This window comes from Eumetopias jubatus, unplaced genomic scaffold, assembly GCF_037043125.1.
Source record: "Eumetopias jubatus isolate StellerSeaLion01/CBP00866 unplaced genomic scaffold, mEumJub1_p1.0 scaffold_3, whole genome shotgun sequence".
Taxonomy (NCBI): domain Eukaryota; kingdom Metazoa; phylum Chordata; class Mammalia; order Carnivora; family Otariidae; genus Eumetopias; species Eumetopias jubatus.
In genome coordinates, this window is record NW_028274809.1 from 25,640,176 (window position 1) to 25,666,772 (window position 26,597).

A 26,597-nucleotide genomic window follows, 5' to 3' on the forward strand; every position below is an offset into this window, starting at 1 on the left:
TTTTAATAACTTGAATGTAAGATACTTTCCACAAGTACCTCAACTAAACCCCAACTAATTCTTAATTTATCATTTCCCTTCCCAAACTGGTCTCATCTATCCCCTAATTTGGTATTTATTCATGTATTGAAGTCAGAAACATGGAATTTATTATTCATCTTCTTTTTCACCCACATATGAGAACTATGAGAATGCTTTTGGATCCTGTTTCAAATACACTCGTTTTTCCCCTGCTCCGCACTAGCCAAGCTCAGACCAGCCCTCCCCAGGCTGTTGCAATGCCCTCTTTACTGTTCTCTTGGCCGGTCGCTTGTCCCAATCCATTCTCAGCATTGCTTCCAGAAATCTTCTACTACCATGAAAATTAGAACAGACCACTTACCCTCTCAGAGTTATGTGATGTACATTACATCTGAATTTCCCATTACACCTAAGAAAAAACATTGAGATCTTTACGAAAGTCCTTCTGTCTGTTCCATCTATGTCTGTCTGCCCTTGCCTCATTTGTGCTATGTGTACCCTGGAGACACAGAACTACTTTTAGTGGTAACTAGTCATTACCACTTTCTCACACCTCCATTTCCTGCAAATGCTGGGCATCTTCCCAGATCACTCACACCCCAGTCGTCCTTGTGCCAAATGCCTGCTCATTCTATAAGCTTCAGACTAAAGACTTCCCTGATCCCCCCTAGCAGATTCCATTCTTTTTATTTTTCCATTCAGTGTGTAAATATCTTCATTATAGAATGTGCCTTATCCTGTGGTCATTCATCTTTATGTCTTTCTCTTTATTTGGATAATGTTTCCCTTGTGCTCAAAGACCATGCCTTTTCATTTATATATATCTAGCTCTTAGCACAAGGTCTGCCACACAGTGGGTAATCGTCAAATGTTTCCCAAATTAGCAAATAAGTGAATAATAGAATAAATAAATGAAAGAAATATATGTCTAAATAATCATGCCTTTATTCTGGGCCACAGGTAAATAATGGTATGAGAAGATTTGAGGCAAAGGTCAAGTCATACCATTCGGAATTTATTTTGTAACATCTAGAAATAAATAATACTGAAGGTTAGGTTTGTTACTTTCAAACTTGGTGGAAAATTGAGGGAAAATGGTACTTTAAAAATTTAAAACTTTGTCACTTATTTTAAAGCAGACATTTTATAAACATATTTGGATTTTTTTTCAATTTAAGAGTTTTAACAAGGTAGAATTTTTTTTCTTTTTTTATATAACAAACTAAAGACATTCAGCCTGCAAGATCTTATAGCTGATACATATTTACATAATTTTGGGAATGTTTTCCATCTTGTGGCACCACCAACTCCTCAGATATTGCTCTCATATGTATAATTGAAAATGGCTCTCAATCATGTGCTCTTGAGGAAGAAGGAAAGGGGGAAGATAAAGAGGCAAAATCCAGATTTAGCACACTTTGCTTTTGCCTACATCATCACCTTGGTCAGGATTTTGTCAAGTGGCCACACTTAGCTTCAAGGAACACTGAGAAATATAGTCCTTATTTTGGTAAGTATATGGCCCATAAATCTCCATTACTGTAGAAGAAAGGGAAGAAGAGTATTTTGAGGAGGCAGACAGCAATCTCCGTCACAGCATCAGAAGGTGAAGAGTAAATTTATGATACCTGCTGAGAGTTTGTCCTGGAAAATAAAAACTATCTATTTTTGCTTGGTTGATATAGATGTATACCTTTGCTATTTGATATTTGGTAGAATAATGATCAGATATATGGCAACTATACCCAAGAGAGATTCACTAAATGTATTAGAACTGCCCCAACACTTGTCAACACTCCCACCCTTTGACAAGAAGGTACTCTACTCTTTTGGGGCTCCAAATTGGAGAGTTTCCCCATGTCTTGAGTCTCTCATGAATTTATAGGAATATCCAAAATATCAGCATCAGTTCAGTTTCAGGACTAAATTTGAAGTCTTTGAGATAATTGCTACGCAGGCCTGGGTCTTCATGTTTGTTTAAAAGAAATGATCAGCAATAATAATTCCCCCTGTAACTTTGTGAGGTGGACTTTTCAAAGGAAGATCCAGGCACTATAACCAAATAAGGAGACTGCACTCTCACATTAAACAATCTACAATTATCCAGGCAGGCTGAGTGTAATTAGTTAATTGGAATCAAGCCAGGACACTGAGGCAAATACTGATACTTTCCCTGAAAGGTACCTTGGGATTTTTAATGGCTGCTCATGGTCAAGTCTGGAGTTTTGCATCTCATCTAGAAAATATTACCTCTGGGAGCATGGTGTTTCCAGCTCCATTACTTGCTAACTACTGACAATATTTCTACAAATAGGGGAAGCAAGTGTTAAGTACTGATCACAAGAATTTTTTCTGTGAATTCACTTCTTGAAGTGAATTTGTTCGGGAGAGTACTGCATATTTTATGGGTAGTGGTGCTCATTATTGGTAATGATTGAGTAGTGTAGCATAACTCTTCTATTCAAAATTAGTTGAAATCTGCAGTTTTTTCCAGTATCACAGACATGTTTGATGACTTTAAAAAAAACTATTAAACATTTTTATTTTTAGAAACATTTAACAACATTTTGTCATAAATAATACACATTAAGATATATGTATATCATAACTGAGTATTTTATTAAGAGTTAGGTAGAATTTTTAGATTTTCATAGCATTATACACCATAAACAAAAATACAGAACTTTAGTTGTGTGCTTTTTGCAATGAATTAAACTTTTTTTGATAAAATTTGTCATAATAATGGAGTCTTTTGAAAAAGAAATGTTTGAAGAGTTGAAATTCCTGAAGGGAAACAGTTCTTTTTGTTTTGTTATTATTTCTTAACATTTTTGATAGTCTCTAGAAATTTGAGAGATTTCTTTCTACCTCACTTTCTTGATCTTCTCAAACTGCTAAAATTTTTTGCCAGAACAAGAAAACATAACACCTGAGGAAAGTCAAACACTTTTCTTTCTATGGAAAAGTTACATTAATGAAAAATACTTTTTGTATTGTAAAAATATTTTCATAAGTGTAACACTATTTTTTAAGTTATATGTCAAATCAAGTTGGACACACTGCTATTATTCTATTTGATTGTCACAATAACTTTTTAAAAAGTTGTTTTTCTTTGCCAGAAATTTTCTTTTTTTGAAATCTAAAAAGTACTTAAACTTTGACCTTGACTTTTCCACTTGTGAAAACCATGCATAGAGAGAATATTTTATACTTTTTTAATGAATACGATCACCATACAATTTATGGTGAGAGGAAAAAGAAGCGCTATTTATAATTACTCTGTGGGGCAAACAGGTATCAGCTGACCCTGGAATCAGATGTGTGACCACACTTCCTGTGGTGGGTTCAGGCACAGTTTGATTCATGTAGTCATGTGTGTGAATATGCAATTAAATAAAGTCAGATGGTACAGTGACTATGACCATCGGCTCTGGAACCTACTGCTTGTCATTGTACTCTGACACAATAATGCTGGAACATTACTGAGAAACTTTCAGATTGATTTATTCATTTGTTAAATGAGATATTATAGACATCCAACTCAAAGATTATGTTTCAGCAGATGAGTGAATCTCTACCTCTTTTGAGACTTTCATATTAATACCTCTATATTATTCTACTTATTTTCTGTGTAATTTCCTATAATTTTGAAGATGTAATTTTAATATCTTCACCTGAGTATTCTGCATATGTATATATATAATGTAATTATAGGCTACGTATTAGTATATGTATAACAATTACACCTACACATACATACATTTCACTATTTAGCAGTAATTATGGTGTCTTCATAAACATCATCTCATTTATCCTTATGTAGCACTCTGAAGTAATATTATACACATATTCTGATGACTACAGTGAAGCTTGGAGTTTTACTAACATTATCCAGATGACAGATATGTATTACACATATTGTTATGTATGTTTTACATGTATGTATTATGAATGTATACGCCTAAAGTATATTTTAAACAAATTGAACTCAAATTGTATTTAGACTTTTGTATTCTTGATTTTTTGTTCATGTATTCATGAAATCATTCCCATATTTTAAGACTCTTTTATTTTAAATATTTATTTTATAAACATATTTTTGTTTATAATTGCTGCATAGTATTTAGCATATATATGCCTCACATTTCTTTAATTAGTCCACTACTGCTAGACATTTTACGAATTTTTATTTTACACTTATATATAACACTCTTAAAAATATTCATTTACATGACTTCTTGTCCAATTCTCTGATGAAAAGAGAGTGAACAATTCTTGATGCTTATTGACAAATTAATTTTGAGTGTAGTTTTAACATTAGTATTTTTTAAATATGTCCAATTTTTTAAAAAGTTAGGAGACTCAAGTGGCAAGGTTTCTCAGAGGAATTAAGGAGACTACTTCACTGTCCCTTCTTGAGGAACTAAGTCAATTAACTTCTACATGCCTTGTATTTCACAGTTTTAGAATAGGGACAGTACTACAGAGTCAAAGGGGAAAAGTCCCAGAAAAGTGCTAGTTTTTGTTTTTAATATTGATGCTATTAAAAACATTCACTGGATACAAAGATATATGGGATAATATCTATGTGTGTTAAGCACACAGAATTCCCTTGAAAAAAGGCAACATATGAAATAGAATATTGACTGTTTCCTATAACAAACTACGATGTAAGCAAAGAAGGTACCATAGAACTAACTGATCCCTGTTAGATTTCTTTCTTTTTATTTTGTACCTTTCACAATTCAATATTTCAGAGGTTTCAAAGTAACATAGTATTGCAACTCAAGAGCCACCTGCCACTATGACCCTTGACAGCTTATTGTCCTGGCTTCAGAGACTTCCTTATACATGGCCATTACTGAATTGTTTCACCTTGTTTTCCTATACTATTCTAAAACAAATAATAACAATAGACTAGAGAGTCCAGATATATATGGTCAGGCAATTTACAACAAAGGAGCCAAGAATATACAATGGGAAAATGACAGTCTCTTCACTACATGGTGTTGGGAAAACTGGACAGCCACATGCAAAAGAAACTGGAGACTATCTTATACAATACACAAAAATTAACTCAAAATGGATTAAAGACTTTAATGCTATAAAACCCTTAGAGGAAAACAGATGGTAAGTTCCCTGACATTGGTCTTGACAATGATTTTTTTATTTGACACCAAAAATAAAGGTAACAAAACAAAAATAAACTAGTGCAACCACATCAGACTAAAAGCTTCTTCACAAGAAGGGAAATCATCAGTAAACTGAAAAGGCAACCTACTGTGGGAGAAGATATTTGCAAATCATGTATCTGATAAGGGATTAATATCCAAAATATATAAAGAACTTATACAACCGAGTAGCCAAAAAAAAAAAGATTAAAAAATAGTCAGAAGAACTAAATAGACGTTTTTTCCAAAGGTGTAAAAGATGGCCAACAAGTACATGAAAAGATACTCAACATCAACATCACTAATCATCAGGAAAATGCAAATCAAAACCAATCAACACCACAATGCGATATCACCTCAAACCTTTTAGAATGGCTATTACCAGAAAGATAAGAAATAAGTGTTATCAAAGATGTGGAGAAAAGAGAACCCTTAAGGACTCTTGGGGGGATGTCACTTGGGGCAGCCACTATGCAAAACAGTATGGAGTTTCCTCAAAAAATTAAAAACAGAACTATCACATGATCCAGCAATTCCACTTCTGGGTTTTTATCCGAAGAAAACAAAAAACACTGATTCAAAAAAAATATATGCATCCCCATGTTCATTACAGCATTATTTACAATAGCCAAGATACAGAAACAATCTAAATTCTATCAATGGATGAATGAATAGAAAATATTGGGAATCTATATACAATGGAAAATTATCAGCCATAAAAAAGAATGAAGTCTTGCCATTTACAACAACATGGGTGGACTTTGAGGGCATTATGCTAAGTGAAATAAGTCAGACAGAGGAAAAGGCAAATTCCATGTGATCCCACTTATATGTGGAATCTAAACAAAACAAAACAAAAACTAAAGAAACAAACAAAAATCAAGCCCATAGATAGAGAGAGCAGATTGGTGGTTGCCAGAGGTAGGCGTGAGTAAAAAGGTGAGGAGGGTTACAAGGTAAAAACTTCCAGTTATGAAATAAATAAGTCATGGAGATTTAATGTACAGAATGGTGACTATGGTTAATAATACTATATTGCATATTTGAAAATTGCTAAAACAATAGATCTTAAAAGTTCTCATTACTAGAAAAAAAATGCTCTTACTATGTATTATGACTAGATGTTAACCACCACATTTTTGTGGTGGTCATTTGACCACATATACAAATAGCGGATCATATGGTGTATACCTGAAACTGATATTAAATATCAACTATATTGTATTATATTATTTTTTAAATATTTATTTATTTATTTTAGAGAAAGAGAGAGAGCATGGGTGGGGGGAGTGCCAGAGGGAGAGAGAGAGAGTGAATCTCAAGCAGACTCTCCACTGAGTGCAGAGCCCAACACAGGGCTCGATCTCATGACCCTGAGATCATGACTGAGCCAAAATGAAGAGTCAGAGGCTTAACCAACTGAGCAACCCAGGCACCCCTCATTATATTATGTTATATTATATTAATTATATTATATATCATATCATATCATATTATATGTCAGTTATACCTCAATTTAAAAAGCAACAATATATTCACATGGTTAAAAGTAACAACCTTCTGCTTTGCCTAATGTCTAGTTCATTTCTTCTAATGGTTATCAATGTATGTCTTGAATATGATTTTTTCTTATTTCATTCATCTTAGACATTATCTATTGAATAGACTATGTCATCAACCTTGACAAGTTTGTTCTTTAACTGTAAAAAATACTATATCCCTGTATCTAAAAGTTGAAAATCAGTATAGAGTATTTATGTTATTATAATTTTTGAAAACTCATTTGTGGCAGACACAAAAAAATGTACTATAATTGTATTTATTTTCTTTTGCAGTTTTTTGTTTGTCTTGATGTTTTTTGCTTAGCTTCTGTTTTCTTGCACTATTTGTTTTTATTATAGTCTAATTATTGCCAAATACTTTATAATATAATGCATTTTATCAGTCTCCTTTCTTTCCTTTTTTTTTTTTTTTGGTTTTCTTTTTTTTAATTATTATGTTAATCACCATACATTACATCCTTAGTTTTTGATGTAGTGTTGCATGATTCATTGTTTGCATATAACACCCAGTGCTCCATGCAGTACGTGCCCTCTTTAATACCCATCACCAGGCTAACCCAACCCCCCACCCCCCTCCCCTCTAGAACCCTTAGTTTGTTTCTTGGAGTCCATAGTCTCTCATGGTTCATCTCCCCCTCCAAATTCCCCCCCTTCATTTTTCCCTTCCTACTACCTTCTTCTTTTTTTTTTTTTTTAACATATAATGTATTATTTGTTTCAGAGGGGCAGGTCTGTCTCCTTTCTTTCTGAAGACCAGTCTCCTTAGACCTTAAGTTTTATTTCATCAATCTGTGTTAGTTTCTGTAGGTCTGCTGCATCTATACCTTACTTTACTTTCTGTATCATGTCTTCTACTTTGTTGCTTTCTCCCATATTATCTTGAAGAATATCTTCATATATGTCCTTCCCCCCAAAAAAAAAGAAGAAGAAGAAAGAAAAGAAAAGATGAAGAGTAAATTTACTAGGTCCTTGAATATCTAAAAATGTATCTCTTTTATACTCATAATTTACTGATGTTTTTGATTGATGGTTTGGGTTTAGAATGGTAGGCTAAAAATAATTTTACTTAGTATTTGAAATACACTTTTTAAGATATGGTGCCCCTGTTGGGAAGTGTAATATTACTTTCCTATTTTTTTTATAATTCTCCATGTGTTTTTGGTTTTCTCTTTCTGGAAACCTTCATATTGATCTTCCTGGATGTATCCATCCTTCCTCCCTCCCGTCCTTCCTTCCTCCCTCTCTTCCTCCCTCCCTCCCTCTTTTCCTCCCTCCCTCCTTTCCTTCCTTCCTCCTTTCATTTTTCTTTCTCTGTTTCTTCTGCTTTCTGGAAGAGTTCCTCAATTTTATGTTCCAATATTTCTATCAATATTTATTGGAAATAATAGCTTTCATTTTCAAGAACATTCATTCCTTCATTGGTTGTTCCTTCTTACAGGATCTTATTTTTTCTTCCCACAGACTTTCCCCCAAATGATCTGAAGATATTAACAATATGTATTGTTGAAGTCTCCACTGCTTTCTGACTTATGGCTTATTTGATATTGGCTTCACCATTTAAGAAATCTTGGTCTTTAATGTTATAAAGATTATATTTTGGTTTTGAAAAGATTACACTGATAGACTGTGGTAAATTAATTGGTTAGAGGCAAGAGAATAAGCAAGGAGACACAGTACAGTTATCTAACCAAGAGTTTGGAGAAGGGGCCACCTATCTCTTGAAAGATCAAGGACAGATCAGTATAAAGTATTTTATATTTTAAATAAATACTTCTCTCCTTACTCTAGTTATATTTGTCTATCCTCATAGTCTCTCTTCTTTCTTTGACCTTAAATATGCTTTGTTTTCTCCACCAAACTCTTTTCCAGAAACTATTGTCAAATCAAGTATTTCATTAGACAGATCTTTGTCCTCCTTCAACTCTTCTCTGTAGTCAGATATGGAAAAAATATATATATATACATATATAGGTTTAGGGATCATAGATCTTTCTATCTAGATAGAGGTTGAGTAGAATCCTATTGAAATGACTTTACCATCTGCTCAGGGGTAGAGTGAACACTCACTATTAGGGATGAAGAGTTGATACAGAAGGACCCACTACAACCATATCCCTCCAAAATGGACCTGGGAGGAGGCTACAGCACTAAAACAAAACAAAACAAAAAACTAAGACAAGGACCTAGGGGAAAGAGCCCAAGTCTCCTGAAATTCCTGTGTCCTAAGTACAGAGAAGAAATCAGTGTGTGGTTCCCAGAAGTCCTCTGTTACCCTGGCATTTTTGGAGAGCAGAAGTAAAAACAGCAGGCAGCTAAGATTTTGCCTGCAGCCTACTTACTCCTGGCTGAAAGCATCCTACTTGCCTGAAGTCAGTTCTTGAGATTTCTTTCTTTTGAAACTGATTAGTGGAATGGCTTCTTTGGAATTTTTTTGGCCTGTTAATTTCAGTGATAGTGGGATCTGAATGTCTCTCAATTCATTTCTTCCCAAAGAACAAGGGTATATTATATAGAAATCAATTTTTTTAGCAGGACCTCATTAGAATTATGAAATATACTGGTTGATACTTCTTTACTCCTTTCCACCTCTAGTCTCCAAGGATCAAGTATATATCCACACCTTACTGACTGATTCAGGACCAACAACAAGTCTGGGATTATATTCCTGACTACAACTTTTTTTTCTATTTTTTCCCCTTTTATCTAAATTATACTTTAACTTTCCAATATCCTTTAATCTTTAATTTTCTTTGTGCTAGTAAGTTAACCCTGTAAACAAGTCCATGCTAATCTAACAGCCAGTTACTGAATTTCACCTTCCAGGTGACATAAAAGCCTTCACCTACTTAAAATCCACATGTGATTTCAGTGGTGGGAGTGTGATGTCCTGTGCTGATATTTCAGCAGCACACATTCCAAACTTCATAATTTAGCTAGAGGCTTAGTGCACCTCCATGACAACAAATGGGGATCACAATAAGAATGAAGAGGAGGGATGGAATTCATTGCATTCTAGACTTCCCTTCTTCACATAACTATAGGAACTTTTGCACTTTTCTTTCTTTTTTTTCATGACTTCTATAACTGCCTCATCTTCCCTTTCCATTCTCTATCAGTAGGTAGAGGAGCTGATAAGACTTGATCAATGAGATCCTATCTCCGTATGGTTATTTATGTAAAGAATGGATATTGAGGGATCCCCAGATTTATTTGTTAATAAACCAGATGCAGTAAACTGCTAGTCAAAGACCATAACTGGCTGACAGCTTTGCTTGGCATGGGAAATGTTTACAAAGTGGGGCACTACCCAACACATTCAGGATTTGGGCCCCTGAGAACAAAGCTGAGCTCCAGCAACCCTGGAGTCGCACTGTCTCTTGGTAACACTCCTCTGAAGTGGACAGCCTCTGTGCCTTTTAGCTGCAGCAGTGCTCCCCCAGTCTGCCCTACTTCCAACCCACTCTGTGTTCCTGAAACCTCCCTCACCTTAACCGTTTAAGGCCAACCGCTAGGAGATGTTGTAGAATTCATTGTTGTCCAGACTGTTCAGCAGTAACTTAGTACAAGCTATATAGATAAAAGTATAAGTAGTTTTTGATCTTTGTTTTTGACAATATTTTTGCCCATTTACTTCCTGAGAAATGGTCTTTTTAAATCTATTCAGTGAGTAATGATATACTTTGAGTTGACTTCTCTCTACTTCTGAAAAGAAATGTTGGTTTACATAAAAAATTTAATGTGGTACATCTTTCTATTATTAATATGCATTTGCCACCTGTCAGCTGAATAGATCCAAAATTGCTTATTAACAAAGTTGAGTGAATAAATGGAAAAAGTGTATAAATAAATGAACTTCTACACTTCAGGATGTTGACATTGTGTGGAAGGATTTTCCTTGAAAATGTGCCAAACTTTTTTTTTTTTTAACTTTTGGATCACATCTTATTATCCTAGCTGTAATTAGAAACCTTGTGAAATTAAGAACCATTAAATTCAATGAGTTTTCAGCATCGGAAATTTGCCCAGAGGCACCCAGCCTATGGGTCTGCCTAGGACTGGGTTTCATAGAGTTCTCCCTCCTCTCCTCCTATTGATTCTAAAAGGGAGCATCTTTTCCACTTAGCTAATTAATTACACCTGCCAACAAGCAGATGGTTCTGCAGGCTTTGAAGCATGGAAATAGCTAGGTGCATATCAGCTAGCTTAAGCTTCCTTCAGTTGCAATTTAGATTATAACTCTTGAAGCTGCAAAGAAAATAAAGTATTACATAATTACAAAAGATACGATATTTTAAAATATTTTTTATTTAAAAAATGTACTTTAAGGTATAAATTACCATTCCTTTTTTTTTAATTCAACACAAACATACTTTTAAAATAATTATGTTTATCATCTAGTTTGGAACAATACTTGCCAGATGTTATCATCTAATTGTTCTGAGCTCTGAAGTAAAATGAGACTACAGAAGCAGGGCCACTTAGAAAATTGTTAAAAATGGTTCTGAAAATATTATAGCTTTTTAGTAAATAATGTTTTGTGTTGTTGTTTAATGATAAAAAGAAAAAGATGTATATGTAACAATGGTGAAAGTAGAACTGAGGGCACTTAGTGGTACTCCTACCAACATCCCCACTTGTATTCCACATTTTTAAAGATTTTTTTTTAAGATTTTATTTATTTATTTGACAGAGAGAGAATGAGAGAGAGACAGAGCACGAGAGGGAAGAGGGTCAGAGGGAGAAGCAGACTCCCTGCTGAGCAGGGAGCCCAATGTGGGACTCGATCCCAGGACTCCAGGATCATGACCTGAGCCGAAGGCAGTTGCTTAACCAACTGAGCCACCCAGGCGCCCCTCCACATTTTTATACTGGTCTGGTTAGTCTTCTTTATTTTTTTTCCCCTTGCATCTCAAGCTAGGTAGCTTTAAATAGAGATTATCACTGGAGCTTAATTTTCTATGTAAAATTATTTCAAATATGACATAGCTGTATAAACACATCCTACAAAAGTAAATTAGGCATAGAATATGAATGCATACAAGATAATCTATGAAATATTCTCTTTAGTGAGGTCATATTAAATTATCTAGTTTAAATCTTTTTGAATTCACAATTAAATATTTAGTCTCAAAAAATTTCTAAAAATATCGTCTCTAATTCTACTTTATATGTGAGAAAATTTTAGTTAAGGGCTTTATACTTTGAAAGATAATGAAGTAATTAAAATTGAACATATCCTTTTGTTAGAGGTAAAATAAAAATTCTTCCATGTAGGGCGCCTGGGTGGCTCAGTTGGTTGAGTGTCTGACTCTTGATTTCAGCTCCGATCATGATCTTGTGGTCTCAGGATCAAGTCCTCTGTGGGGCTCTGTGCTCAGCACAGCATCTGCTTGAGATCCTCTCTCCTTCTTCCTCTCTTGCTGTTCCCGCCCCCCATTTGCTGGCTCTCTCTTTAAAATAAATAAATAAAATCTTTTTAAAAAATCCATTGATATACAATATTTTATAATCTTGTTTTCTCAATACATTTATGAAATTAATGTAAATAAAATTAATAAAATATCCCAAACTCCCAAGGAAAATCACCTCTCTCCTTTTCCACTATTTTTTTCTTTTCCACTGTTCTATTTCTTTTTTAAGATTTTATTTATTTGAGAGAGAGAAAATGAGAGAGAGCATGAGACAGGGGAGGGTCAGAGGGAGAAGCAGACTCCCTGCTGAGCAGGGAGCCCTATGCGGGCTTTTCCACTATTTTAAATAAAAGTTACCTGATAGATATATCTAAAGAAGGATATATTTAATTATTTCAAATAAAAAAGAAGGATAATTTTTAAAATTTATGCCTTAAGAAGATACCTCAATCTTCTTGTACTATTGAGTGGTATACAATTTAATTCAGTAAGTTTACCTGCAGAAGGTTCTTGTGATAAAGCTACATTAACCATATGTTTTAATTTTGAATTCCTTTTTCTTCCACTCTATGAGCTTTACTTCATTTGCCTTTAAAATTATCAGGATATTAAGTTTAATGTTAAAATATACTTTCATTGATTTGATTTCACTAATTTGAATGCTTTGTTCTTTTGATCTCTTTGTATTAATTGTTCAGCAACAATAGGAAAAAACATTATGAGGGCATTGCAGATTTGGTTAAGAGAACCAAATGCCCTACATTTTCCTATTTTTAGAAATGGAGTTGCAAAGTACATAGAGGCAGATTCTACTCAGGTTATGATTTTGGATAAGGTAATTAAAAATCATTGTGTCCTATTCATTAAAGTAGAGCTTCCAAGGACTAAGCATAAAGTCCCCTGTACTTGAAAATAGTAAAGTTGCCCTCCTTTCTTTTCTTTAATTCAGTCTTCTTAAGGAATTGAAGGGTTTTTCCTTAAGTAGGCTAAATTGTTGAAGTTTTATTATGCTGATTTTTCCTCTGTGTCTACTTTTGACAGACGCAAAAGGAATGCACCTCCAATGATGAGGTTGGGATATAATCCAATATCTAACAGAGCCAAGATTTTTTTTTCAATGCACAATTTTTCATGTAGAAAAAAATATCCTAAAAGCATAATTTTACCTTTCAACTCAATAAAATATTTTCAAAAAGGACTTCAGGGAAATTACTCTGAGTTCTTAATTATACTTAGAAGTAGATTATATAATTTAGAGTTGTACCTCATCTCTGCTTAAACTTTTTTTTTTCCTTTAAATTTCTCAAACTTTCCTTTTATTATGGAAGAATAAAAAGTTTAAAAGCAGGATCTCAACTCAGCAGTTAATGAGTTGGAATCATAGTTCTCTAGAACTCCTACCAGTTATTTACCTCTCTAAACTTCAGTGTTCTCATCTATAAAATAAGACTAGTAATAATTACCTCATAGGACTTCTGTGAGGATTAAGAGAAATGTTGCATTATAAAGATGTTCAAATAATGGCAGCATTTACCAAGAGGCACTAGAGTGAGGTGGTTAACCATGGGCTCTGGAACCTGCTATGCAGGCATTTGAATCCTAGCTTGACCCCTATATGTGAAACATTCAGCACCTTGTTTAATCATTCTGTGTGTCTTTTGTTATGCCACTGGGGTATTAGAATCCTACCCAGAAAAAGAAAACTCCAAATTTAAGGATGTTCAGTAATTTTATGGATGTCCAGAACCCATAGTATACTATTAAAAGGGCATCTCAAACTCATGTAGGTTGAAAATAATTTTTTTAAATGAAATATTTTTTTAAAAAGCAAACACAAAACATACATTCTAATTTTGCCTAATAACCCAGCCTCAGCTCTAGGTCTCTCAGAAGTGTATTTGTAAAAGGGAGCAGAAAAGATTGTTAAGCAGGATAGAAGAAATTTGTTTACCAGAGAATCTTTCTTATTTTCCTAATAGCAATAATAATAATACATCAATTAAACATTTGCTCTATGACAGATATTGTGGTGAGCGTTTATATGTATGAACTCTTCTTCTCCTTACAGTTGTCCTGGGGAGAGGTATTATTAATGTCTGCTTATTATTAATATCTATTTTATAGGTAAAGGACCGAGGCTTGGGGAGAATAAGCAATGTGACTGAAGCCCCACGAGTAATCTGTGGTGGAGTCATGTTTACCCGTGCTCACCCCACAGCCTGTGCAGAATTCACATCCCATCAGTCTTCTCTTCTTGAATTTTGGCATCTGGAGTTGACTGACTCATCTGACATTGTTAGGCAGATTGGCACTTGAGTCATTTCTTCACATCCAGCCTCAAGAGCAGCCAAATACCTGAAATAATTTTTAAATCATATTTATTAACCTAGGAAAGTAGAGGCATTCTAAAATAAGAATGCATCTTAATTTAGAAGACATGATAAGGTTATAGAACTTTACCAGGGCATAGTGGATCCTATTTTGTTATGACATCAAATGTCACAAGATGAAAATAATTTTTACAATGGGGAAAAATGAGAGTGATGGTTCTAGGAGCCATAGAATATAATGATTTATTAAAAATGATGTCAAGTACTTTCTGTAGAAATTTTAATAAGTTTCTTCAGATATTTTAGATATCTAGTTTTAACTCTTAAAATCTCTGAGCAAATACAGTATTTGATTACGTCTTGTCTTTATTCAAGAGTAATGGCTTCGTTTTCCTTATATTAACCAGCAGTATTATTATACTTTAATGCTTGTTACACATCTAATTTTTATTATACATTTTATTGATTTAATTTTTAACTTAATAAATTTAAACAAAAGTGTGGAGCAGTCCCACCTCCCTGCTCAATCTTGAACTACAGAGATGTGTTTAATAGTGCTCTCTGTTTCCTAATTAATCCATCCTGCTGCAGTAAAAATGCCAGATTCTTGAAATGGAAGAGGAGAGCTTAGTTTACTTGTCCCTGTCCTTTAGAATTTACCCTTATTTCTTTAAAGCACAATGGTGATGGCAACAATGGAAAGGTCACCTGGAAATTGCCAGTGGAGACATTGGGACCTGTGAACTATGCACCAACCTGAAGTGAACAGAGGGAAATCTAACAGCTTTTGAAGCCAATGCTTCATAAAATGATGATACTCCTATTCAATCATTTATTCCTAATTTTCTCCAGATTAAAACTCTATTTAAAAAATCTACTTCATTTGGACCTAATTGTGGGTTTTTAAAGTATAATAGTACCAGCTTCTGTACATTGTTATTTTATGACTTATTTTGTAAAATGGCATTTTTATTATTTTAAGATCACTTTAACAAATAGACATTTTAGCAAAGACATCTGCCCCCCAAAGCCATGTATATGTTATTTTTAAGATTCTTATATATCTTAAAAATCTTGATGTTTGAAATAGTATAATCATTTTACAAGATTAAGTCATTCTTCTTTCTCTTGCTTTATCTTTTATCTGCAAGTCTTAGCTTGCCAGCAACAGACATACATAGCAATATTATTTATTATTACTGTCATCAGAACAAATCATACTTTTCTGAAATACTCTAAAGAAGTAGTGAGGAAATCACACATTGTGAGAAGAGTTATTAAAACTATACAAACTAATATTGTAGGTGAGATATTTGAAAGTGACCTTGCAGTATATCTCAGGCTTATTGTGTTAAAGCCTATAAATAAAAGGGACAAATCATTTCTGGGTACTAATATGTCTTTCCCCCTTATTGGTAATGAAACATTGAACTCTACTGATTTGATCTATTGAAACTATTATATTTTCTGGAAACTTGGAGCAGTTAAGAGGATCGTTGTCTGTATTGAGGGCTTTCTGGGAGGTAGGGGAGTAAAAATATTTGATCTTTATGTAAAGGAGTGTTCTATTTTAATAGCAAAGATAATGAATTTTTCATTCTTTCTCTTTATATACCTTTAATTATGTTTCATCTTTATCAGATAGATATTCACTTGTGACTTTTGCATCCATCTTTCAGAATTCATACTTTGCTCTTTGTTTATATAATTACTGATATAGTTTTAGGATATTGTCCAATATATTTTAAAGTATCATTTTCAAAACATTGAATCAGATTCCCCTGCAATAAAAACAAAATTAAAAGTTAGGAGGGTAACATCTGGTACATTAACTTACTCAGTTGTTTACTAATAACCTCAAATAGAGATAAAGTTTTCCACAGTGTTTTGTGTTTCACACATTGAAAGACCCTTCGTCAAGTAAACAATAAACCTCTTGCCTATGAAAACCATATTTAAAAAATAATATTTAAGAGACTAAACCTTATTAATCATTGGGGAAGTGCAAATTAAAGTAATACCACATCATACCAGCCAGAATGTTTACAATAAAAAATACATAAAAAAAAGAAGAAAAAAAAAGAAATAAGGGTTGACAAGGCTAAGAAGCAAGTAGATTCTTCACACACTGCTGATGGGAATATAAATTGGTAAAAAGCACTTTGAAAAATGGATCGTCACTATTGTCCAGCAATTTCATTTCTAGGTATGTATGCAATATAAATGTGCACATTTGGTTACCAAAAACCATATGCTAGGATGTTAATAGGAGCATTATTTGTAATAGCCCAAATGTGGAAGGCACTCAAATGCCCGTCAGTATAGAATGGACAAATAAAACATTCAATACCATACAGCAATGAAAATGAACAATATGGATGAATTTTATAAACATAATATTGAGCAAAAGGAAGCCAGACAAGAAAGAATGCATATAGTATTATTCCATTTATTTAAAATACAAAACTAGGTAAAAGTAATTTTGTTCAAACTCAGGATAAAATTTCCTTAAGGGAGTGGTGTGAAGAAGAAAGCATAAGGAAGGCTTCTGTGATGATGGAATGTTCTATTTCTTGATCTGGGTGTTGACTACATAAGTGTGTTCAGTTTGTAAAAATGCATTGCATATTATATATGCACATCTATGTGTATATGTTATGCTTTAGTGAAAAAGTTTGAAAAACTATGTATTTGTTGAAGTCACGAGATTTAGAAGTATCCAGATGATGCAAGGAGATTTCTTTTGATGACAGAAACTGTTGTCTCCCAATATCCATTACCACTGACTAGCTTTTACATAGTATATGAAATTCAGCTAATCATGTGGCCACCCATGAACAAATTTGTGGAGCCAATAGCTAGGCACAAGGAAGGTAGGGAATCAGTCTTTTTTTGGTGGCTCTTTGCATGGACCTTCATTAAGAGACAATGCACTTTCCTTCATCTTTTGCATGGAATTTACCAGGTAGAAAGTCCTCTTGTTTTAAAGATGGTGGAGCAACAAGATGAAATGGAATCTGGGCCCCTGATGACTGTGGATTTTCCATAATAACTTTGAATCACCAAGCCAGACTTTTATAATAAATAAGTAAATAAATAAATAAATAAATAAAATTCTGTCTCCTTTTAAATATAATATAATCTAATACTAAATAATGCAAAGTTTATATAAATACATAGAAAAAGCATTACTCTGTTTATACCAATGAGTAAACAACTCTCTAAGTAATTACTAAGTATAAAGTATAGTATAATCCACAACTGTGTGACAGATACCGTGAGTACAATATTTCCATTATAGAGTTGAGCAAACTGAGTTTCATAAAGGTCTACAAGGTCACACATATTGCAAGCAGAAAACTAGATTTTGAACTTAGTTTTACCTAGTTACCTAGATTGGGTATTATTGCCTTTACACTCAAAGCCCCAAGATGGAAGATGAATCGATCCATCATCTATTTAGCTGTCTGTCTACCCACCCATCTCCCTATAGCATATCTACCTGTATGTTTGTCTGTCTGTCTTATCTAACCAGCTGCTTACTTATATGTATATGTATCTATCTACCTATAGTATAGAATTTACTATGACTTTAGTATGCAAGATGAATTTGTGGGGAGAGTGGGCTTGAAGCAAGAAGTTCAATCTGCTATGAGATGATAGAACCTGAATTAAGAATACCAGTAGATGTAAAAAGAGTGGGATAAATTAAGAGACATTATGACAAATTTTATTTAGGATATCAGATTGATTAAATATAGAGGTAAATGAATTAATGGTAAGTCTCAAGTTTGGAGTCTACTTGACTTTCACAGCATGTTATTCTGATGTTAACTGAAAAAAGGAAACAAAGAGGGAGTAAAAGTTTGGAAGAAATTATTAGGGGTAAATATTAAACATATTGGCACATACATAGCATTATATAATGAGGTAGGAGAACAATTTGAAAAGGAAATCCTGTAATCATAATTTAAAGACAGTTACAAGACAAAATTTATTTTTAAAAATTTTCCAGTCATCATCAATGAGTTTAAGTGGATTACTACCTCCCTAATAGATAAGAAGAATTAATACATTAGAATTACACTAATTTCATTCAATATTTTATGTGATTTATAATGTGAACATTATCTAGTATGAAGAGGAAATATGACTTACATTACACTATCAATTCAGCAACCGAAAACTTTCTTATAAATATAAGTTATGTTCTCAAGATATGTTGTTATTGTCATTATAATCATCAATTTCTACTATGTGCTTGACACTTTTTTTGACACTAAGGCCACAGAAAGATGTATGTCATGGTTCTTATCCTCTAGAGTTCTATAAGAGGGGAGATAAGATAAGTATGCAAAAGGATAAAGAAGGTAGGATAGTATTTGCTCTGTTGGGGGTGGTTCAGATAATCAGTGTTGTATGAGTTAGCAGCAGTTAACCTCTAAAAGCTAGATGGTCATAGTAGACTTCTCAGAGTTCGGACGCAAGCTGAAACATAATGAAAGCTAAGAATTGTACACTGGAACTTTATGGAGAGCATTACTGAGCTCTATTCAAATGAAATCAAGATATTTTTGCCATTATTTTCTATTTTAAGCTGATTTTCAGCCAGTGAATCTAATCATTTCTTCTTGAAATTGCCTGCTTGGATCAGAAAACTGTCCACTGTTGCTTCCCAGCATTCATTCAGTATCCACATCCATGAGCTTTTGACTCTGATCATTGAGCTGAAATACAGAGGGTTACATCACTCATTTACATTATCACCTTCTCCCCACTCCCAATACAAATGTGACATTTCAATTTTGCACACTTCAACTCTCCTTAAATCATCTGTATAAAAACTTCAAAGCTTGATTGATGATGAATGAGCCATTGTCTCCTCAAGCACCCGGTTCTCATTAGCCTTTAGAGTCTCAGCTTATTAATAATGAACCTTGAGGGCTGACCCAGTGGGGTAGCAGCAATTCACTGTGCTCCCAGCTGAAAGGTCTGGGTTTGGGAAAGATATAGGAATCTCTGGACCAAGTCCCTTCCAGAGATGATGTATTAAGTATCACAGGTGGATGATGTGAGCTATATTACTTTTGTATCATTATCTGCCAACAGACTTGTGTTGCTTAAGGTGATGACAGTAAGAAAGATACATTGCTTTATGTCTGAGAAAATCCAGTGACTGCGTCCTATAGCTTCATCTTGAAAATGGGTTTTGCCACTTCGGATTCTGACTTCTTGACTGTGACCTTTGGCTTGTTTAGGCAATATAAGTCTGATATATGGATTAGTCAGACATTTCCACAGTAATTAGACAAGTGCAATATCTCTAATCTTTATTTATTTTTATTATTATTTTAACTCTAAGGTTTACCTGTAGATGTGCCCAAGCAAAACAAGGCATTTAGATATACAATCAGGGATTGATATTAAGTATTTCATTCTTGCTTATTTGATTTTCTTATATTATCTTTGGTAGCTTTGTGAGTAGAAGTAAAATGTTTACTGTTGATACCAGTCATGTAGACTATAGTGGAATATGGCTAACTGCATTTAAAATTATCTTTATTTTGTAAAAAAAAAAAATTCAATCTTATTTATGAAATAGTTACAAATTATGCATGGGGTCAAAGCAATTTTGTCAACTTCTTAAACTGTGTAAGGAGGTCATATTAATCTGTATTTTCAGCAGGGATGCTACATCACAATTAGGCTATTTCATACCAGGCGGCGGTGGGGGGGAGCCATGATTCAGTATTTTATCACATTTTCTTTTGAGAGAATATATTTGCAAAATGTCAACAATTCTTTTAATGGTCACTCATCCCCAAATTCACTATAATAACTAGCATTTGAACAGAAATGAAGAGTGCAAAATAACTTATTTAAATAACACAAACATTTCCTTCTTCATTAGACTCAAGCAAATGGGAAATCAAGGGAAGAAATGGTCAAATGGACAATCTTTGCGGATTGGAAGACTAAGACACAAATACTTTATATCCTCTTTAAAATGTCATATTGGCACTTTACACCTTTCTAGAAAATAATTTAAGGAACAATATGAGGTAGATTTACAATTCAATATAAAAAACATGCTCTTACATATACTAGGTAATTTGCACAGGTTTGAGGAAATTTGATGTGTCCAGGATAGCTCAAAATCATCATTATTTACTTGATAAATAATAACTGAATTTGATGCACAAAATAGGTTTAGGGATACAGAAGAAAATGTCTAAATGTGACTTATAAATATCCAGCATACTGCTTGCAGTAATTTTGTACATTATCAATTGTAAGCATTTTATATAATAAAAGCTATTTATCTTTTAGCTTATAAAAACTCTACTTCAAAATTACATATTTTTAAAATTTTTTCCTATACTCAAGATAGATATTTATTGGTCTACCCAAATATCTTTTTCTGTAATCAGACTATTATATTTGATTGCATAGAGCAAATGTTTATTGTGTATCTGGCTTCTGCCTTAAATAATGCTAGACACTGGGGATAGAGTTTTGACCAAAACAGAAATGACCTCTGACATAATGAAATATAGAATCAATTCAGATAAACTATAGAGAGTTTAAGGAAAAAAATAACTTTGATTTTTACTTTGATTTGGTCAGAATTTAAAATTAAAAGTTACAACAGAAGTTAATTGATCAATGTTGGTGGCAAATTCCATGTTACTTTTGTGTTTTAAGTTTGATTTAACAAATATGTGTTGATTAGCTATTGATTCAGATTTGATATAGATACAGAATTGAAAAATATTCCTTGCCTTCATAGAGTTTAGTCTAGCATTTCTGTTATAAATTGTGTGTGCTATATGTGTTAAATTCAATGTATGGGAGAGTAGTGTGGATTATAATTTACTTACTCTACATACAAAAAGATTCATATTTTTTACTTGACTTGCATGCATTAATCTAGTAAGAAATGTTTGATACACAAACCTGTTTGTTTGGCAGAATTTTTAAAAAATTAAATATTTTTTGCATAGAATATCATATTTCATATATCTTACCATACTTAATTGTGACATTTATTAAAAAGAGTTCTGTTTTGTGAACTTACTGGGAGTATTTTTATATGATATAAAAAATTCATAGCAGTTTTTTTCTACCAATTATTACAATGACCAAGATTCTATATGTGTTTCTCTGATATGTTTTCTCTGATATATTTCCTACAGTGGAAGTGAAATACAATAGATGGGATGACCCTGAGGTCATTTACTTATTCTTTAAGTCATTTCACTTTTCCAGGCTTTGTGCATCTTTATGTGAATGTCAGTTACATTTGTGCTTGTTTTCTACATTACTTAGAATTAGAAATCCTCTTTTTTGTCATGGTTTTAAAAATTTAATTATTAATCACTTAATTTCATTCTAATGGAAGGGAAGCTCTCTTGGCATAACACAGATCCAATAAGTCTTTAATAGAATTTATGACAACTCTGCTGTTCTTGTTTGTTGGTAAAGATAGATCTAAAGTATGACCAGACATTTTCCTGATATCTTCTTGGATAAATATCTTACCAAGCATTTCTCTTTTTCTAATCCTTGTCTTTCTTTCTAATCTAAAAAGGCAGCCAAGCCATAATAGTCAAAAACATTAGGAAGCCCTTTTGTCCAGTAAATAATCTGTGTTTCTAACAACTTTCTTACAGGTCAAAATATTTCCCTAGAATTTTCTTAGTTCAGAAATAAATCTAACTGAATATTTCACCAAAAAAGCATATTAAATTGAAGTTTAAAATTTTGTATAGGAGCACCTGGGTGGCTCAGGCCAAGCATCTGACTCCTGGTTTCTGCTTAGGTCATGATCTCAGGATCCTGAGATTGAGCCGCATGTAGCTCTGTGCTGGGCATGAAGCCCATTTAGGATTTTCTCTCCCTCTCTCTCCGCCTTCTGTCCCACCCGCTTACCCCATGTGCACTCTCTCTCAAAAAAAAAAAAAAAAAGTATAAAGTTATGAAATCAATGTAAACTATACCAATGAATAAATACAATATTAACATTTCCTCACCTGTACTGAGGTAACCAAATTGATCAAAAGAAAATGTAAGATAAAGTATATGTTAAAACTCTCCTATAAATGTCAATAAAATGCACATTTTCTGATTATAGTGTTTCGACATTCACCAACAGAATACAATCTAAGCCAAAAATAAAGGAAAAGACTATTTTCAGGGAAAATAGACTCATACATGAATAGACTAAATGTGCCTTATAAATCCATCATTAAATACTAGAAGTTTACAAATCTTCCTGACCAGAATTGCTAGCAGATGCTGGGTTTTGAATTTAGGGTGTTATCCAAACTGATCATGATTGTAGTCTTAATTTGAAATTTTAACATGTAAGATTATACTTGAATTATTACTGCCTCTTTTCTAAATCCTTTTCCAAGTATAAACCAAGCTTTTGAACAGAATATTTCTGAGAAACAAATGTCAACATTGGTAGCAGATTAATATTGTTGAAGGGATTTGATGAGATTATTATTCAGTATAATATAATCTGATTCCATTTAAATATTTTTAGATAGGAAGTTAGAGATGGATACTGTGTTCCTTCAATATGAACTATTTGAATTATAATGTGAATCCTGAAAAATACACTCTTTCTACAATAGTTGAGCTATTATGTTTTCTCCTCACATTTTTTAACGTAGAACTTTTCCAAATGTAGACTGAAAAATAACCTTCATTTCCTGGATAGCAGTCAAAATCTCCTTTCTTGCCACCTAATGAAGAATTATTTCTAGAGCAGAAGAGCATCACCTAATGTCTCCTGAGAAAGCTATTAGTATGAGATCGTCACATTTCATAGAAAGAAACTTTAATGCCAAGCATTAATGTAGATATCCTTTCTCACAGTCTTTCTTACATCTTATATCTCCCTCTGCTTTGATGAAGATTGGATGGTTAGGTCATGAAAAATAATGAACTGGGTTTTAGAAGTAGAAAGATGATCTAATTTATTTTTGTTTCTTTTTTTTTTCCTCACCTGAAAAAATGGAACCAATAGTCAATGAACGGATCGATGATGAGAACAGGAGTGATTTTAAATGTAGAAAGCCCTGCGATGTCAAAATTTATCTGGTGCATTTTATACATACAACACAATAAGGCAATTGAGATGTGCCCACCTATCTTATTTCCACAAATACTCCTCTTATGGTGTCACATGTTCCTTTCATTCTTTTGTCTCCCTCCTTGGTTTAAGGTGACTCTTAAAAGTTTAGCTAGGGATACTGCACGAGAGATTATTTTCTCAAGGCCACCATGGGAAATAGAGTAGTTGCCTTCCCATTATTCATGTTCCTCTTCTTTCTCACTAACAGTCCTGCTTGTTTAAGTTTTGTTCAAGCAGCAGTAAGTCCACCCAGCCTCTCTTGTAGTAGGAATGCTCATGGGACACCATTCTGGCCAATAAAATGCCTACATAATCCTTGGGGAGAACATCTCTTCCCAAATAGAAAGTCAAAGCCTCAGTAGGAGGATGTCTCTTGCTTGCTCTTCTGTTTTCATCTTGCCTTGAATTCAGACAGACACTTTTAGATACATCAACCTTCTTGTGCCTGTAACAAATAAAACCAACACACAAATCAGATGTGGGTCCTGTGGACACCACTACCTCCTATAGGTTTCTTATGTGAGAAAAATCATCCTCTATCTATAGAAATTATTGTTAACTGTTTTTGTTACTTGTAACAGTGTATTATGGACTGAAATATAATTTCTCTTAAGTTGTTTTTATATTGGATAGAAGGGGAAGATGTGATGTGGTAGATATTGAGCAGGAAGATGCTATGTGTATTTCTAACCAATTTCTTCAAGTAGTAAGAATAGTATTTTCCAAAAAAAAAAAAAAAATAGTACTTTCAGAGGGAATATCTTTTTTTTTTTTTCTGGATAACTTAAAACAATCTGCAAGAGAATTACATATACTATCAGCTATTGTTCAGGGGGAACAAGTTAGCTGATCAAGGCCAGTGTGAAATAGAGAATCAAGTAAAAATTAGCTTTAGTTCATTTTATCCCATGGTCCTGCCATTGTTCCAATAAACCATAGGGTTTTATTATGTCTTTGTGTTGTTCTTAAAGAATAATTGGCAATTCTATTGATTCCATTTGAGAGGATCAAAGATCAAAGAACATTTCTTCATAATTGAAACATTAATTTTAGCTTTCATTTTGTTTTAATTGCTTCCTACTGACTCCAGTTGATGTCACATGGACTAATAATTTTTTTAAGAGAGATAAACAAGTTAAATGACCAATAAGAGGGAACTGGTTAAATAAATATTGTTTAATTTATACTCTAGCATATTGTAGTTTCATTAGAAAGAATGCAGAATAACATTTAATTATCATTAAATACTCACCACTTAATATTAAAACTAGCAGGTTATGAAATATTATATTCAGTGTTATCCCAATTTCAGAAGAAAGCAAAAAGGAAAGAGACTGAAAACATCTATACCAAAATGTGAAGAGTGTCTCTCTGGGTATTTATATTATGAGTGGTTGTATTTCTTTATATTTTTTAATCTTTCCCAATTTCTGCAGTCAATTTATATGACTCAGTAAGTGATATTTTAAAAGATGTCTTGGCTATTAACAATGTAACTCTGATTTAACATTAAAATAGTTTAAGACTATAACCATGAGAGACTATGGACTCTGAGAAACAAACTGAGGGTTCTAGAGGGGAGGGTGTGGGGGATGAGTTAGCCTGGTGATGGGTATTAAAGAGGGCACGTTCTGCATGGAGCACTGGGTGTTATGCACAAACAATGAATCATGGAACACTACATCAAAAACTAATGATGTAATGTATGGTGATTAACATAACAATAAAATAAAATAAGTTTAAGAATAAATCATTTTTATTGACTACCTTTTCATCAACAAAAAGTTTGACAAGAAATCTCTGTTTGTTTGTTTTAATACAGAAATCCTTAATGGTGGAGTGTATGTAGATCAGAACAAATTTCTTTGTTACACAGACACAATTCACTGGCAAGATATTGTTCGGAATCCATGGCCTTCCAACTTGACTCTGGTATCAACAAATGGTAGCTCAGGATGTGAGTAACATTATCTTTTTTAATGTCTCAAAATGTTCTTTTGCTTCTTGTGAAAATAAACAGCTTAAGTTTATTATGCTATTAACAATATTTTGAATTTTGATTGCATCCATTGAAATGTTCAGTTATATATAACAGAACAATCTTTTGCGTCTAATTAACTCTCCTTTTGGAATGATAACTTCCCTTTTATAAATTCTCATTTTCTTAACATGACTTCTTTTGATAAATCTAAATATCTTACTATATTTCTAATGTCTAACTTTCCAATGTCTAAATGTTTAAACATGTGCCGCATTGTCCATAAACTTAAGGCTGGTGTCTGACTACTGCTTCAATTCTTTGTGACCTATGTACCACTGAGGAAAAATGTGGTAGGACAAAAATAAACCTTCCTGTTCACTATAATATTTTAAATAAAAAAAAACTGATGAACATTTTAAAATCCCTAAGCCTCCCTTTGCCCCTGAAACCTTCATGGTGATACTTTATGACAATCCCAAACACTATAAATAGAATGGAGAATTACAGATTTCATAGAAGAGATATATGTTACGTTCTGGTTTTAGTCATTAGTCTAATAACTACCCAATTTCTCGTTCTTTAAGTGTATTGTTTCTATCACAGAGGATTTATCAGATTCAGAGTATTTAATATGATTAAATTATAAGCAAGTAATATTTGAACTATATCATTAAAATCTTAGCAAATTATTCTGCCCAGAACCTATTTCATTTTCATAAAGCAGGCTATGTGGTTCCCACATTTACTACTACTGACATTTGTATGAGAACAGAATCCTTATCAAGTGTTGACCTGGGTTTTATATTTCTCGTCCACTACTATATATTTCCCTCCTGAAATTATAACTATCTTCACATAGTTCAGTAATTATTTGCAATAGTACTGATTGTGTTATGACATTTTTTTAGGAAATCAAACTCCAAGGGACAATATTAAATTTCATGATGGTCCTAATAATATAATGGGGAAATATGAA

General features: G+C 33.1%; 1 protein-coding gene across 1 annotated transcript in view; it reads left to right on the forward strand.

The window, feature by feature from the left end:
* The window catches only part of ERBB4 (erb-b2 receptor tyrosine kinase 4), a 680,938-nt gene that overhangs the window by 296,223 nt on the left and 358,118 nt on the right, over positions 1-26,597 (forward strand). The window contains exon 4 of the mRNA XM_088021952.1: positions 25,463-25,597. Within this exon, the coding sequence (XP_087878078.1) occupies positions 25,463-25,597 (135 nt within the window). The remainder of the gene's footprint in view (positions 1-25,462; positions 25,598-26,597) is intronic.